The 13,172-nt window shown below is 56.0% G+C and overlaps 4 protein-coding genes across 4 annotated transcripts in view; 2 read left to right on the top strand and 2 right to left on the bottom strand.

Moving 5' to 3' along the window:
- MONBRDRAFT_9993 (uncharacterized protein) overlaps positions 1 to 2,595 on the bottom strand; it is a gene marked incomplete at both ends in the record, with an annotated part of 4,633 nt that extends 2,038 nt beyond the window's left edge. Inside the window, 8 exons of the mRNA XM_001747645.1 lie at positions 342 to 629; positions 763 to 843; positions 959 to 1,085; positions 1,226 to 1,280; positions 1,361 to 1,447; positions 1,571 to 1,670; positions 1,772 to 1,850; positions 2,225 to 2,595. Coding sequence (XP_001747697.1) covers positions 342 to 629; positions 763 to 843; positions 959 to 1,085; positions 1,226 to 1,280; positions 1,361 to 1,447; positions 1,571 to 1,670; positions 1,772 to 1,850; positions 2,225 to 2,595 — 1,188 coding nt within the window. The remainder of the gene's footprint in view (positions 1 to 341; positions 630 to 762; positions 844 to 958; positions 1,086 to 1,225; positions 1,281 to 1,360; positions 1,448 to 1,570; positions 1,671 to 1,771; positions 1,851 to 2,224) is intronic.
- Positions 2,596 to 3,768: 1,173 nt separating this feature from the next.
- Positions 3,769 to 6,170, top strand: MONBRDRAFT_9992 (uncharacterized protein; the record flags this gene model as incomplete). Its single annotated transcript, XM_001747731.1, has 5 exons — positions 3,769 to 4,511; positions 4,802 to 5,001; positions 5,250 to 5,380; positions 5,477 to 5,634; positions 5,690 to 6,170. The coding sequence occupies 5 exons, from the start codon at positions 3,769 to 3,771 to the stop codon at positions 6,168 to 6,170; spliced, it is 1,713 nt and encodes a 570-aa protein (XP_001747783.1).
- A 324-nt stretch (positions 6,171 to 6,494) lies between these two features.
- On the bottom strand, positions 6,495 to 11,544 carry MONBRDRAFT_37962 (uncharacterized protein). Its single transcript, XM_001747644.1, has 17 exons — positions 11,381 to 11,544; positions 10,927 to 11,069; positions 10,765 to 10,821; positions 10,517 to 10,681; positions 10,023 to 10,400; positions 9,796 to 9,889; positions 9,486 to 9,624; positions 9,261 to 9,387; positions 9,031 to 9,127; positions 8,825 to 8,893; positions 8,488 to 8,745; positions 8,051 to 8,373; positions 7,661 to 7,953; positions 7,299 to 7,533; positions 7,078 to 7,204; positions 6,787 to 6,930; positions 6,495 to 6,673 (listed from the first exon to the last, which is right to left on the bottom strand). Exons 2-17 carry the CDS (start codon positions 11,044 to 11,046, stop codon positions 6,510 to 6,512), a joined length of 2,790 nt encoding a protein of 929 aa, XP_001747696.1. The 5' UTR covers positions 11,047 to 11,069; positions 11,381 to 11,544; the 3' UTR covers positions 6,495 to 6,509.
- A 1,155-nt stretch (positions 11,545 to 12,699) lies between these two features.
- On the top strand, positions 12,700 to 13,101 carry MONBRDRAFT_33344 (uncharacterized protein; the record flags this gene model as incomplete). The annotated part of the gene is made up of 1 exon (XM_001747730.1): positions 12,700 to 13,101. The coding sequence occupies one exon, from the start codon at positions 12,700 to 12,702 to the stop codon at positions 13,099 to 13,101; it is 402 nt and encodes a 133-aa protein (XP_001747782.1).
- Between the last annotated feature and the right edge of the window lie 71 nt (positions 13,102 to 13,172).

The following is a 13,172-nucleotide window of genomic DNA, read 5'->3' as shown; positions in this document are numbered from 1 at the left end:
CCACACACACACACACACACACACACACACACACACACACACACACAAAATAAAGCTGTCAACACCCAGAGACATAAAGTAAACCACTCACAGTCTGGCAAAGGTGAGGTCCAACGCAAACACCGAGGCACACGTGCGTGGTGGCATTGATAAGGGATAATAACACACGGATTGTATCAAGGCAAGCACGCGGCCCGGTCGGGGCGGCTCGGGCCCCGTGGTACAGGCTGCACGCAAGCAAAAGCACTTTCTCCAGAAACAGATCAGCAAAACTAGCCGAGGAGATACTTGAGGACATCCGAGAGGCTGAGGATGCCGAGGAGGTGCATGTCATCATCCACCACGACGAGGCGGTGGACGTTGGCATTGACGATGCGATCAATAATCTGGCCCATACTATGTGACAGCTTGCATGTCTTGACCCCCTCAAAGCCCTGCTGTCGGTGTTGCAGGCCTGAGCTGACGCTAATGTCGAGGTTGTCGTATGTGCCTTCACGGGCCAAGTTGATGACGTCGTGTTTGGCATAAATGTCCGTAACTTGGCCCTCCGCATTGAGAACGGGAAGAGCCGACACGCGCTTCTCGACGAAAAGCTCCAGCGCTCGGATAATCGGGTCATCGGGCTTGAGCTACATGACACCAGCCCCAGACATGAGTCACGGACATGTCCCACAACGGGAGCATAGGACAACGCCAAAACTGAAATTCCTAAGATTCAAAAGCCGGTAACAATAGCAAAGAGACCCGCGCGACACAACTCACCGTGGCAATGTTTTTGTAGGTGCCAATCATCAAATCACCTAGCTTGATGGACAGCATGGATGGTCGATGCTCATTGTGCATCTACAGAATCGGCCAAACCGGTTTGGGGCAGACGCAATCCAAAGAGGCCAGCATAAATACCACACGCCTGTAACTCGGACACATGTCAACGAGGTTATCTGTAGCAGGGACATACATTGGCATGGATAAAGTGCAGGATGCGCTTGTGGGTCAGGACAGATAGCGCATTGCCTGTGAGGGAGTCGATGACGGGCAGGCGATGAATTTTCTCCTCCAGGAGTAGTCTTGTAGCGGTGTGCAAGCTAAAAATGAGCAATACAGAGGAAAGTGAGCAAGGCCGTGTGGCAAGCGTGCAGCCAGGCCGATGGGCGGACAATCACAGCAACAGCTAGGGATTCAGATCCACAGACACAGCCACAGATAGATGCCATCGGGATCTGACCTGATCATGGGGTCAACGCAGACAAGGACGTCGGGTCGGTGGCGTCGTGACATTTCTATATATTCAAAAAAAAATGGCAAGGCATTATGAAAAAGGGAGCACGTGATGGCCGTTGTGGGTGTGCGGGTGACGCACCACGCCAGCTGCGAATGCGATGCTCCTCCAGTTCGATCATTTGTGTTTGCGGGGACACGTAGTATCGGCGGAGAATCTTGATAAAGTCTATATATTCAGGAAACAGTTGGTACGTGAACCGGTAGCTAGAACATGCCACTGACGGGGACGAGCAGCAAATGACGCGCACATGCGCGTGTGTGCAAATATGTGCGTGTGTGTGACACGTACCCGTGACGGTAATCATGCCCACAAACTGCTGTCGGCGACTATCCCATAGTGGGGCGCTGCGAATGCCGTTTTGGACCAAGGCGAAAAATGCCTTTTTGACCTGCTCATTGCCGCAGGGGCGTTCCAGCGAGGAGGCATGGGGCAGGCATGAGGTCAAATGAACCAAACACCACCGGCGCTCTGGAGTGTCAACCACCGCACCTTGAGGTCAATGTCAAAGACAACCATTTTGACGCTGGGAGGCATGATGTCGTAGCAGGTCACATCGCTCAAGAAGCGCCTAAATGTAAAAGAAAGCAAGAGGACACCGCAGCGATCATGAGCAGCCTTGGACGCATCTACGTTACTTTAAAGTGTGTGTGTGTGTGTGTGTGTGTGTGTGTGTGTGTGTGTGTGTGTGTGTGTGTGTGTGTGTGTGTGTGTGCTCGCGAGCGCGCATGTGTGAGTGATCTAGGACCGCAGGCACGTACGCGTAGCGTTGTTGACAAGCGGCAATGTCGGCTTGTTGAAGGGCTATTTGCTCAGGGGTGCGGGTGGTGGGGGATTCGGGCGAGGTGGCCAATTGGTCAGAGCTGAAAGCAGAGGTATCCGAGTTGCTGCCAGTGCCGAGGGATTGGGCTTTGAGACGGCTCGTTGGGGCGTGTAGCTGGATACGGAACGCTGCCAGAGCGGTCAAAGGAGTAGGAGCGGAGGCGAACGTCGCTCTCCGAGGCGCTGGAGCGTTGCCGGCGGAGCGAGGCGCGGGCCGAGTCCGATTGGCGGCGAGGCGGGGATTCACTGGCATTGCGCACTTGCGGCCCGCTGTGGGAACGCGGGCGATTGCCAGCCGGAGATGGGGGTGGGGATTCAGTGAGAAGGTCGTAGGCTGCCCGAGCCCCGGTGGTGGTGATGGCAGCGTGAGGGGGTGAAGCCGGTGCAGCGGCGGTGGCAGGGGACGGCTGCGGAGGCAGAGCGTCGTCTTCCGAGGTCCCCAGCAGCTGATGCCCGTCGTTCAGCGTGATCATGGGGTTCTTGGGCCGCGCCATGGTATCGTTGTATCAAAACCCTGGGCGTGCGAGCCCGAGTGTGTGTGTGTGTGTGTGTGTGTGTGTGGGGTGCGGAGGCTCGAAGCGATTGAGCTACGAGACGCGCCGCCAACAAACGCAGCAGGCAGGCAGGCGAGAGGGATGAGAGACTTGCTGACGAACACCTCTCGTCCAGACTTGACTCTCCAAAGAGGCGTCCCAAGCTGCAGCCAGCCTGAAAGGAGCCAGATGCCACTCGACTTTGCAATGCCACTGAGGCGGCTCGTCTCTCTCCTGATCAAAATACACTCAGAGAGAATGTGTGTGTGTGTGTGAAAAGTGAGAGAGTGGTGTGCCGTGAGTTTCACAGAGAGAGAGAGAGAGAGAGAGAGAGAGAGAGAGAGAGAGAGAGAGAGAGAGAGAGAGAGAGAGAGAGAGAGAGAGAGAGAGAGAGAGAGAGAGAGAGAGAGAGACAAAGGGAGATGATGGATAGTCGGCAAGCAGCCATAGGAACTGGCTCCTGTATCACACACTCCTCCATTACACGCCATTCATGCATGGTCTGAGAGCGCTTGGGTGTCTCAGACGCTGGGCCGGTACCGGTGTTCATCTCACATCTGCGACCAGAGCTAATCGCATGGAACCCATGGCCGCAGGCCCAGCTCGATTGGTTGTGCGTTCCCCCCCCCTGGCTGCCATTCGAGGTCTTCATTTCCGGGATGCCAATTTAACTTTCGAGGTCCCCAAAAGAAAACATCCAGCTACATGTGCTTTTCAAAACTAAACAAAACAAAAACCTTGGCCAAACTATTCAAATTTCAACGCTCTGCGCTGCCACCATTTGTCTGACAAATACTTTGAGTGTAGCAGCTGTCACACAATGCAAGGCCCGCGAACGGTTTCTGACCGTTACGCCGTTTGTTGTTTCCCGCCAAAACGAGAGCACGAATTGTCGACTTTTTCCATTTCCCTCTCTCTCTCTCTCTCTCGTGTGCTTGATGGTGCGACAAACGGCAGCGGCAAAAACCTGACCGAAATGGGAATGCAGTGGGCGTTGGCAAGTCATCAACTTTGACATCTCACTGAGCGACACACACTACCTTTCTTTCGCGCTTTTGATCGGTTGCGCGGCGTGGCGGTCGGCATCATCACCAGCCAGGGCGGCAGCAGATCATGGAAGCGGGTGCGTGAGCCATGTCTGATTGGCCCGCACGCAACGCTGAGATGCAGGGCACCGCAGAACAAGCCAAACCCGCCACCAAGCGCGTCAAGCACGTCGCCGCCCCAGACGAGCCCCTGGTCTCACCCAAACTCGAGCCTGAGCGGGCGTCCAGTCCCACCTTTCAGCGCCGCCCGCGCCGCAAGCGACGCGCAACACCCGCCTTGGCACCGACTGAAAAACACACACCCGTGCCCGCAAACGCCACTGCGCCGCCAAATACAGCAGTCCTAGACGCACCGCCGGCGGAGCCGCGGCCCAGCACCCGCCCCGATTCAACCCGGCACCGCAGTAGTATCAGCAATGGCTGCGTGGAAGGTGTCAATGATGGCGACGACCTCTCAAGTGACGATGACATTGAGAACATGACTCCCACATCGCCGTACGCCAACCGCTCCTCCTCACCCTGGAGCGGCAACTCCAAAAGCCCAGACGGAACTCATTCGGGGTTGGTTGCAACGCCCGGGCCTGATCTTGTGCCCATGGTCAACCCGTCGCCCGCCCACGCGCTTCTCGTCGCCGGACCGATTCCAGCTTCTGCGCGGAAAACTCATCACATCGAAGCCGTCACCCCGCACCACGCTCCTTATCGCCCTGCAAAATCTCGCACAAGCACCATTTCCACCCCCCTTCATCGCCCCCCCCGCGGCGCTCCTGTTCAAGATGCCCCCCCTTGGTGGTCCACCTGGTCAAATCCTCGGGCTCCTCGCGCCCCCAGGTCCGAGGCTCGTGCTTCGTTTCACGCTCGCGCTCTCACCCTCACCTGGCGCATCTTCCCCGGATCGCGTGTGCCTGCACGCTCACGCGTACTGTTTGTCTCGATACCTCGTTTTCCAGCGCGTCCCAACCTTTGTTTGAAGTTCGCAGCACCGCCGTGGCCACCCCGACAGCTGCTACATCTCCGTACGTGCTACCCGCTTCCAAGTGATGCCCATCGATGCCCATCAATTTCTTTGCCTTGCTGCGCTCGCTACACATCCTGACCCCGGCGTGTTGTTCTGGCCCCAGGGAGGCGGATACCATCGAGTCGGATGACGATTTCGAGGAGAATTCAGCAATGACCTCAACTTTGATTACTGCTACCCATTTCGTCACCCCCAACGCCGGCCACAGCCGTGCCCCGGCCCGGACTGACTTGCGCGTACGCAGCACATTGCTCATGCACCTCCTTCGACTCGCCATCATGTTTGTTGTTGATTACAGTCGGGGTCAGTTCATCCCCGATACATGCATTCCTGTCCATGGCTGTAGACACTATTCCCCAGCGACGGTTCATCGGGAGGTCTTTTGGGAGAAAATGATAATGTTGCCGAGCGGCGTCGTATTTTCGAAGGCACGGCACCAGGGGCTTCTAGCACTTTGCGTGCCTCTGGTCCCGGCAGCGCTCAGGCCAGCACCAAAAGCATGAACCCTATCTTGGCTCAACTGGACCTCTCTGCAGCTGCTCTGCCTCCAGCGCCCGTGCCAAGCTCGGAGCATGGTCGCAAGAACCGTCGTCTTCAGCGAGGCGGTCTAGCTGAACAATGTACTCAGCTCATGGCCTACCTTGCGGCCGAAACCAACCTCTACCTTCACCTCCTCCGCCAGGTACAAACCCCGCTCCTTTGAATCCGTGTCACCTTGGTACGCTGGTCATACAACAGGCTTTCACTTTTTTATGTGCGTCTGCCATTTTGTCGGCAGCAAGAATTGCCGGACGAGCGCTATCTTTGCCTACAACTGGAGGCGGTGCAAACCCGCTGTGGTGTCCTCTCAGCGCATGCTCGGGTGCTGTCAGGGCACCCTGACAGTGAAGTTTCAGTCGTCTTTGCCCACGGTGACCCCCGCGCTGCTGCCTTGACGTATGTCAAATACTCGGCATCTCTGTCCTGATGCTTGGCCTCGTCATCTACTCAGTTGCGCCTGCTTCTCACAAGCCCAAATGCGCAGCGCGGGCGATCACGTGCGTGTAGACCCTCCATGGACAGAAGCAGTGCTTGACCATGAGCCGCTGTCCATTGTGATGGGGCCCCAGTTCTGGCACAAGACAACGACCCCATCCGATGAAGACCTAAGTGACGAGGCTATCCTTTTGGCCAGCGAGCTCAACGTGTCGCGAGAGAAGCTGGGGTATGAACCTCAAGACAACCAGCCCGGCCAGCAGGACTCTACTACCTCGCCCGCCACCCTGCGCGCTGTACGTCATCGACACAATTCCTGCATCCCAATTGCTTCGTCTTGCCCCGCACCTTGTGAGCACATCGACTGGCATGCTTTCACAATCGTTCTCATCGCCGTCGTCGCGTGCCCCACCTGCCCGACCATGGCAGCTCAAGGTCATTGCCTCAGCTCGGCACACGCCCAACAAACAACCATTGGTCCGGCACGTGGCGGGTGAAATGGGTAAGACCCGAACTGCTACAAAGCTCTTGTCCTCCTTCATGTCTCGGACTCGTTCCACTTTTCTCACTGCCTGGCTATGTGAGAGACGTGTCCTGCGCTCACCTGACTTGCTCTTGGTGTTTGGCAGCGGTCGTGCGCCAAAGATTGTTTCAACCGCCAGACCAGCCCGTTACGTCGTAGGCCGCCCACGCGTTTGCTCGGCCGTATCCCTGTCACTTGTGGTGCCTGTACCCTATCATCCCAACCTCACGATCCTGCCGAGCAGGAGGAATTGAAATGTCAACATTGATGGAAACATTGGCTTCAAGCAAAAAAAAAAAAACACAACTTCAATTTACGCCGTTTGCGTATCTTCGGCAGCCTTTTGCACAATGACAAAGCCCTCCAAAATGGGCGTGATGGCCTTGTACTCCTCTGTGGCCAGCTGCGCACGCTCGCCATAGCCCAGGAGCACGGGCGTGTTGTTCGTCGTAAAACCAGTGATGGTCTTGGGTTTGCCTATTAGTTTGTAAAACGTGATCAATCGAGGCGTGTCCGTGAGAGAGGGATGCCAGGCAGAGCGCACTCGCCGTCTAGCAACATCATAAATCGACAAGAGGCGCGAGACGTACCGGCTTGGCCAACAACATCAACGGCTTGGCCGACGCGCACAGAAATGTTGAGCGGGTTGAGCTCCTCGTCAAAGGTGCTGAGAATGCGCGGGTACATGGCCAGAGCCAAACTGTACATCATGCAGTGGCCATCCTTCAAAAAGACTGTGCGTTCAGCAGATGAACATTGCAGTTAGCCACCAACCACGTACGGTTCTCAATGCTCAATGTACAAAGGCCCACCCTTCCACCAACGGCCACCTCGAATCGCAGACAAAGGGCGGTGGTCGCGCGGGTAGCCGGAACACTCACCATTTTTCGCATCGAGAAGGCCGAGCAAGAAGGTCAAGAGGCCAGCCACGGCGGGGGGTGAGACCAGCGTGCGCTCCGTGTGGACGGGCGACACGGTAATGCTGCCCTTGCCCGTGTAAAGCAGACCCTACTCAAAGGAAAAAACAAAACAAAACAAAACCAAAAAAATTGGTGAAACCGGATACTTCCATCTGTCCCGATGGAAAGGTACCTCGTCGTACCTGTGCAGTGCGAACAATGAAGAGGACGTCCGCATCCTTGCTGTAGTACTGTGCAAGGTGGCGAAGCAAGTCTGCGATGCGGGCGTGGTTGGTACCGGCGCCAACAATGCCCATGGCCATGATGGCGTTGTAAGCTGTCTCGGCATCAGCGTCGTGGCTAAGCTTGCTGAGAATGTCCAAGACAGCCAGGTCGGGGTTGGAGGCACACATCAGGGCCATGGCCACCGGCACCGCTCTGACGGAGAGTGGCCACAGAAAGAAGCGTCGGGCGTTGGCAAAAGCAATGAGCTTGGAAACAGCATCACGACTGGCTAAACGTCGACAGAAGCGACGAGTCTTGGCGCGGCGTCACTGGCACCTACCGGCGGATGACGGGCTCGCCGTATTGGAGAAGGTGCTGCATGGTGCGCAGCGCCATTTCCACCGAAACCTCCTCGCCCATGACAATCATGCTGATGGCAACCACGGCATAGGCTTGATGCAAATCGTCCTTTTCGGCACCCTCTTTGCTCGTGTCAAAGTGTTCAGAGCAGACATGAAGCATCTTTTGCACCTTCAGCACGTTGGCCGTGCCCGTGTAGGCACATGCCTCCACCACAATCTGTGCCACCTTGCCGAAAGGACCTTCCAACGTCTCCAGCGTCGCCAAGACGACCTATATCAACCACCCATACCGAGGTCATACAGAGTGGCCAAAGCCAGCAACAGGCAGATCAAGAAGGCGGCGTTGTGTGTCAGGCTCCCGGGCTCACCTCAGCATCCTGCTGCTTGCCCAGGTAGATGAGGCCAAGGGCCAGGGGAAGGAAACGGGCATAGGTCTCCTTGAGCAGTTTGGGGCCCTCCTGGAGGAGCATGCACTGTACAATAGCTTCACTGACATCGCCGTTGGCTGTGCCGGCATGAATCTGGCCCAAAGCCAGAGCAGTGGTGGCCAGCACCTCCATGTTGTTATCGGTTGATTCGAGCACAGGCATCAACAGCTCTGTCACATACTCGTGGGCTGTACCGGCGTAGGCCAGACCCAAACCCTGGATGGCACCGACCTGATAAATGGACTTTTTGTCGGTGATATAGTCTGGTCGTGCAAGTCCAATAGTAATGTGAGCCAACGCGCGGAGGAAGATCATAAATGCACAGACCAGTCAACAAACAAACACGCAAGAAAACAACCGAGCATGGTACTACCGACCTTGCAAGAGAGCAAGTGCCGGCTCGTGCTCGTTGCGTACGGTTGAGTTGACCAACCCGACGGCTAGGAGCGCGCCAGCCTTGATGTATTCGTTGTCTGACTCAATGTATGGGTCGATGCGGGTCAAGCCGCCATCCACATCCCAGAGCAGGACCAAGCCCAAGCTGGCCGCCGCAGCCATGATGCCACGGTCCTTGTTGCGGTACATCCAGTGTGCGCCCTCTTCCGAGCCCAGGATCAGCTTATCCATGCCAAAGCCTGGAGCGTCACCGTCGAGGGATGAGAAATCGGCACGGCAAGGGGTATAGGGCAAGCGGAGACGACAAACAGCACGCACCGGCGTTGACAAAGCCGTTGACGTAGGTGGAGGCAAGGTTGGCGCGGGCCGAGTTGGCCACACCGGCCGCTGGGTGACCCAAAGGTCAAGGCACGCAGGAAAGGAAAAAAAAAAAAAAAAAAAAAAGGCGAGAGGCACATGATCAGACGGGGCGGTGGCCGAGAAAAGCATAAAAGGACAGTGCAAAGGCCTGGAAGCGCACATACCTCCATCAGCAGTGGTCTTGTAGACGTCATCGGGCGATTTCGCCTCGATAATGTCCAGTTCACGGCCGAGCGCCAGGAAGCTTTCGTTCAAAAAGGTCTATTGGAAAGATGGAGCAGCAAACCAACAGCAACTCGTGAGCACACTCAAGCCTAATCGAAGCACAGCGAGTTGGCTCTTGCTGCTTCGTCTCCAGATGGGCGCGCATGCGGTCATGCCCAGAAATACCCACATTGGCCATGAGATCGCGCAGCTTTTCAAGCTCGTCGTCATCATCCTCGATGCCGTCAAGCTCTTCCTCCACGTCAAAGTAGTATTGTTGCCGACCAAGCATAAAGGCCAGCTGTCGTCGCATCAACCTGCCACGGGTTGATAAGAGGCATGGACCGAGGCGAGTGAGTGCGTGGCAGGGCATCAGTCTGCGTGGGTTCACAGGCGCATGTTGTTATCTGCATACTTTGAGTCGCACTGCTTGAATACGCCCCGGATCGTTTCCGTGACATTGAGCTTGAGGGCCATCTGCATGGCCTGGGGCCACTGCTTGTATTTGAGGTAGACCTTGAGAGCCGTCTCCATCAGCACTTGATCCTCGGGCTCTATAGATAGTGGCAATGGCGGCAGTGGTAGTAGCGATAATAACAACAACAACAACAACAACAACCACCGCGGATACCAATGTGACGGGTGAGAGCAGACCATGGGGAGGAGATGATGGCGGAAACAAAGACATGGTCACGGGGCCTCAAACACTGAGAGAGAGAACGGACCTGCAACGTAGGGCACGCAGCTCAGGAGGTACAGGCAAACACGTTGGTGACCATTCTCGTCCACGAATCGTTCGAGCAGGTCCAGGCGATCCACCTGAGAGCCACGAGACGGCATGAGGAAAAACGAGCGGCGAGCCGCGAGGCAAGGAGAAGACTAGGTGTGGATGGCTGGTCCCACTCGAGCATGCTGTACATGGACGCAGGAAGCGAGCTTGTTGCAAACAAACCTCCATGAGCAAGTCACAGGCATCGGGTTCGCCGTTGTGTTGCAAAAAGTATGGCACAATCTCCTCCACGAGGACGATCAGATCGTCGACGGCTGCGGGAGGTTCGGCGGTAACGCGAACCTTGTACTCGGCAGAGACCTCCGCCTGCAGGTGCCTGAGCAAGTGTGGGTGAGGGGGAGAAAGAGAGGGAGGGTTAGTTGGGTTCAAGCCAGCTGCTTGCACATGGGCGCCGCTCAAACAGTGGGGTCCGTACTTGACGTATTCGTGGCCCCATGATGCGAGGGCTTCGTTGGAGCCGAGGAAACGGTACTGCAGGCACTCGCGGCTGTCGTCGTCAAATGTCATGGCCATCAGAGAGGCCACGTCGGCCGCAAATTTCTACGCGAATAAGCATCAGAATTCAATTTGGGGTGTTCAGGTAGCTGCAGTGAGCAAATAGCACCAGTCTGTCCCAAGCCACGCGGCGGCATCCAGCAAGCGACGAGGGGGCGCACCTTGTTCTCCGGGTCGGAGATGTTGGCGTGAATGGCTTTGATACGGGCAAAGTGGGGGCGCAAGAACTTGAGAGGCTTGGGCACCGAGGTCATGGAGCTTGTGGAAGACCGGATGTGGGTACGCAAGGCCTCCAGCGCAGGCCGGTGCAGGCTTGTATCGGCATCCTGTTGACAGTGGCAGTCAGAGAAGACCGGCCACCAAACGGCGTGGAGGTAGCAATATAAAGCGATGTGGCAGCAAGGCCCACCTCAAGACGGTCCACCAAAAGCTCAAGGTCCTGCTTCAGCTGACGGTCGTCGTCCGACTGAACAACGCAAGCAAGTGAAAAAAAAAAAAAAATAACACACATCAGTGAGGTGGCAAATGGGCAGACCAGTGCGTGGGGGTCCAAACGGGCAGATGGGCATACCAAGTCCTCGTCCTTGACTTCAGGAACGCCATCAATGGTTTCTTCCGTGGTCTTGGACTCTTCCTTGTCCTTGTCTTGACCGTTCTGCGTCGGGGGAACGGGGTCCGTCGAGGTATCCATGGCGAACGGCAAACTGAAACACACTGATTTTTGTTCCGCAGAAAGAGAGAGCAGGATGAATCTTGGCGAGCGGCAGCGGCGGTAACGTGTCAAATGCAGAAAGCAAAAAGAAGAAGAAGAAGACGGGACCACAGAGAGGGAGGGAGGGAGAGAGGGAGAGCAAGCACGGGGACGGGTGCAGTGGGGACCAGGCAACGAGCAGGCAAAGCCGGTGGGTGTCGCCACAATCCAGTGCCCGCAACAAGACCAGGAGGCTTTTTCCTTCTCACGCTGATGATACACTCGCACAACTAAAGGAAGAGGCCAAGCCAAGGTCCAAAAACAGCAAGCTCACCTCAAGCACAGGTAGTGGCGTCAGTGAATACACCCGCCACGTCACGTCGTCGCACGCACGTCCGGCTGCCGTTGTCCTCAACCAAGCGCCAACAAGCGTTGCGATAAAGAACACAGAGAGAGACGGAAGAGAGAGAGAGAAGAGAGAGAGAGAAACACACACAGTGTTCAGTGACTGACTGACAAAGTGCTGGCTGTTGTCAGAGAGTGTGAGAGGAGAGAGAGAGAGAAGAGATGAAGAGACACAGAGACTCAAAAGAGAGAGAGAGAGAGAGAGAGAGAGAGAGAGAGAGAGAGAGAGAGAGAGAAGAGAGAGAGAGAGAGAGAGAGAGAGAGAGAAAAGAGAGAAAAGAGAGAAAAGATAAAGTCAGAGAGTGAAAGGGTAAGGCCAAGAGACAGTTTTGGCGGAGAGCTGCCGGGTAGGGAATTACGAGGTGTTGAAGCGTCTAGCAGGGGCCAGGATGCCAGCCTGCCTCGAGGATTTTACTTATCGGCTTGCTCTGCGGTGGCTCTCACCTGGCTGCCATATAGACACACTCGATCCACGTCAGTCAGTCACTGGGTTTTCTTGGGGGTCATTGTATTTTTCGACTGTAAGCACCAACCGCATGTGTGTGTGTGTGTGTGTGTGTGTGTGTGTGTGTGTGTGTGTGTGCGCCGAAAAAAAAAAAAAAATGCAGACGCGCGTCGATGGCAGCGGGGGACGGGGGGACGGGGCGGGCTATAGGGGTCATGGGCGTGGCAGTGAGGGTGAGATGGTGGGCGTGGGATGTTTTGGGTATCGCGTTGAGAAGAACCTCCAGGGGTGGAGGGGCGGTGAATTGTTCTGGTTGCGTGTTTGTATCGTCAAGACCAGGCTGAAAACCCTGTGCGCCCTGCTCGCTGGCAGTGCTACCGTCGGCTCTCGTCTCATGTGTCTTTGCTCATGCAAACGGTTTTATCCACTTTCATAGACGTCTTTGAAGACATTTTTTTTGGCTTTTCAAAGCTCCTTTTCTCGCTGTCTTTGAGGTGAGTTGCCGCAGCCCTTCATTTCTCCCGTTCACCCCCCGTGCGCCCGTACACGTGGGGATGAGAGACCATCGTCAACTCATCCCCACCCCCGGTCGACGCATGTCTTTTCTTGTAGTGCCGCATGTGCGATTTGCCGTCGTGAAGGCTGACAGCAAGGCATCGTCTACCCATCTCTCTTTCTCCACTCATCTTCTTGAAACGGAATCATGGTGCGTGTCAATGCTCGCCCAAGCATTAAAGCGCCTGCCTTTTGGCCTTGAACACGTCCCCTTGTTCCCACGCGTCTATACATCTCATTGCCATGGAATGCTCGTATGTGAATCTTTGCAGTCTGAGGTCAACCCCAAGGCTTACCCCCTGGCCGACTCGGCCTTGACCAAGCAGATTCTGGATCTGGTCCAGCAGGCCAGCCACTACAAGCAGCTCAAGAAGGGCGCCAACGAGGCCACCAAGACCCTGAACCGTGGTATCAGCGAGTTTATCATCATGGCTGCCGACACCGAGCCCCTTGAGATCCTGCTGCACCTTCCGCTCCTCTGTGAGGACAAGAACGTCCCCTATGTCTTTGTGCCCTCCAAGCAGGCCCTCGGCCGCGCCTGCGGCGTGACCCGCCCCGTCATCTCCGCCTCCGTCACCGTCAATGACTCTTCTCAGCTCAAGAGCCAGATTGAGGCCATCAAGCTCAGCATCGAGAAGCTCTTGATCTAAATGCAACAAGTAGTTGCCTCTGTGCTTTTCGGTCAGAGTAGATGATGTGGTTCAACCCGAGTGGCTTCATT

This window comes from Monosiga brevicollis, genomic scaffold (assembly GCF_000002865.3).
Source record: "Monosiga brevicollis MX1 MONBRscaffold_18 genomic scaffold, whole genome shotgun sequence".
NCBI lineage: Eukaryota > Choanoflagellata > Craspedida > Salpingoecidae > Monosiga > Monosiga brevicollis.
Note: the sequence above shows the minus strand (reverse complement) of the source record. Positions and strands in the feature narration are given on the sequence as shown.

Bases quoted from the DNA above. Each gene is read 5' to 3' on its own strand.
- MONBRDRAFT_37962 (XM_001747644.1), bottom strand. From the start codon at position 11,046: ATGGATACCTCGACGGACCCCGTTCCCCCGACGCAGAACGGTCAAGAC. The intron at 7,954-8,050 runs GTGAGCCCGGGA...TGGTTGATATAG, and splicing joins GCAAGCAGCAGGATGCTGAG to GTCGTCTTGGCGACGCTGGA. The intron at 7,534-7,660 runs GTAGGTGCCAGT...ACTCTCCGTCAG, and splicing joins GGCGAGCCCGTCATCCGCCG to AGCGGTGCCGGTGGCCATGG.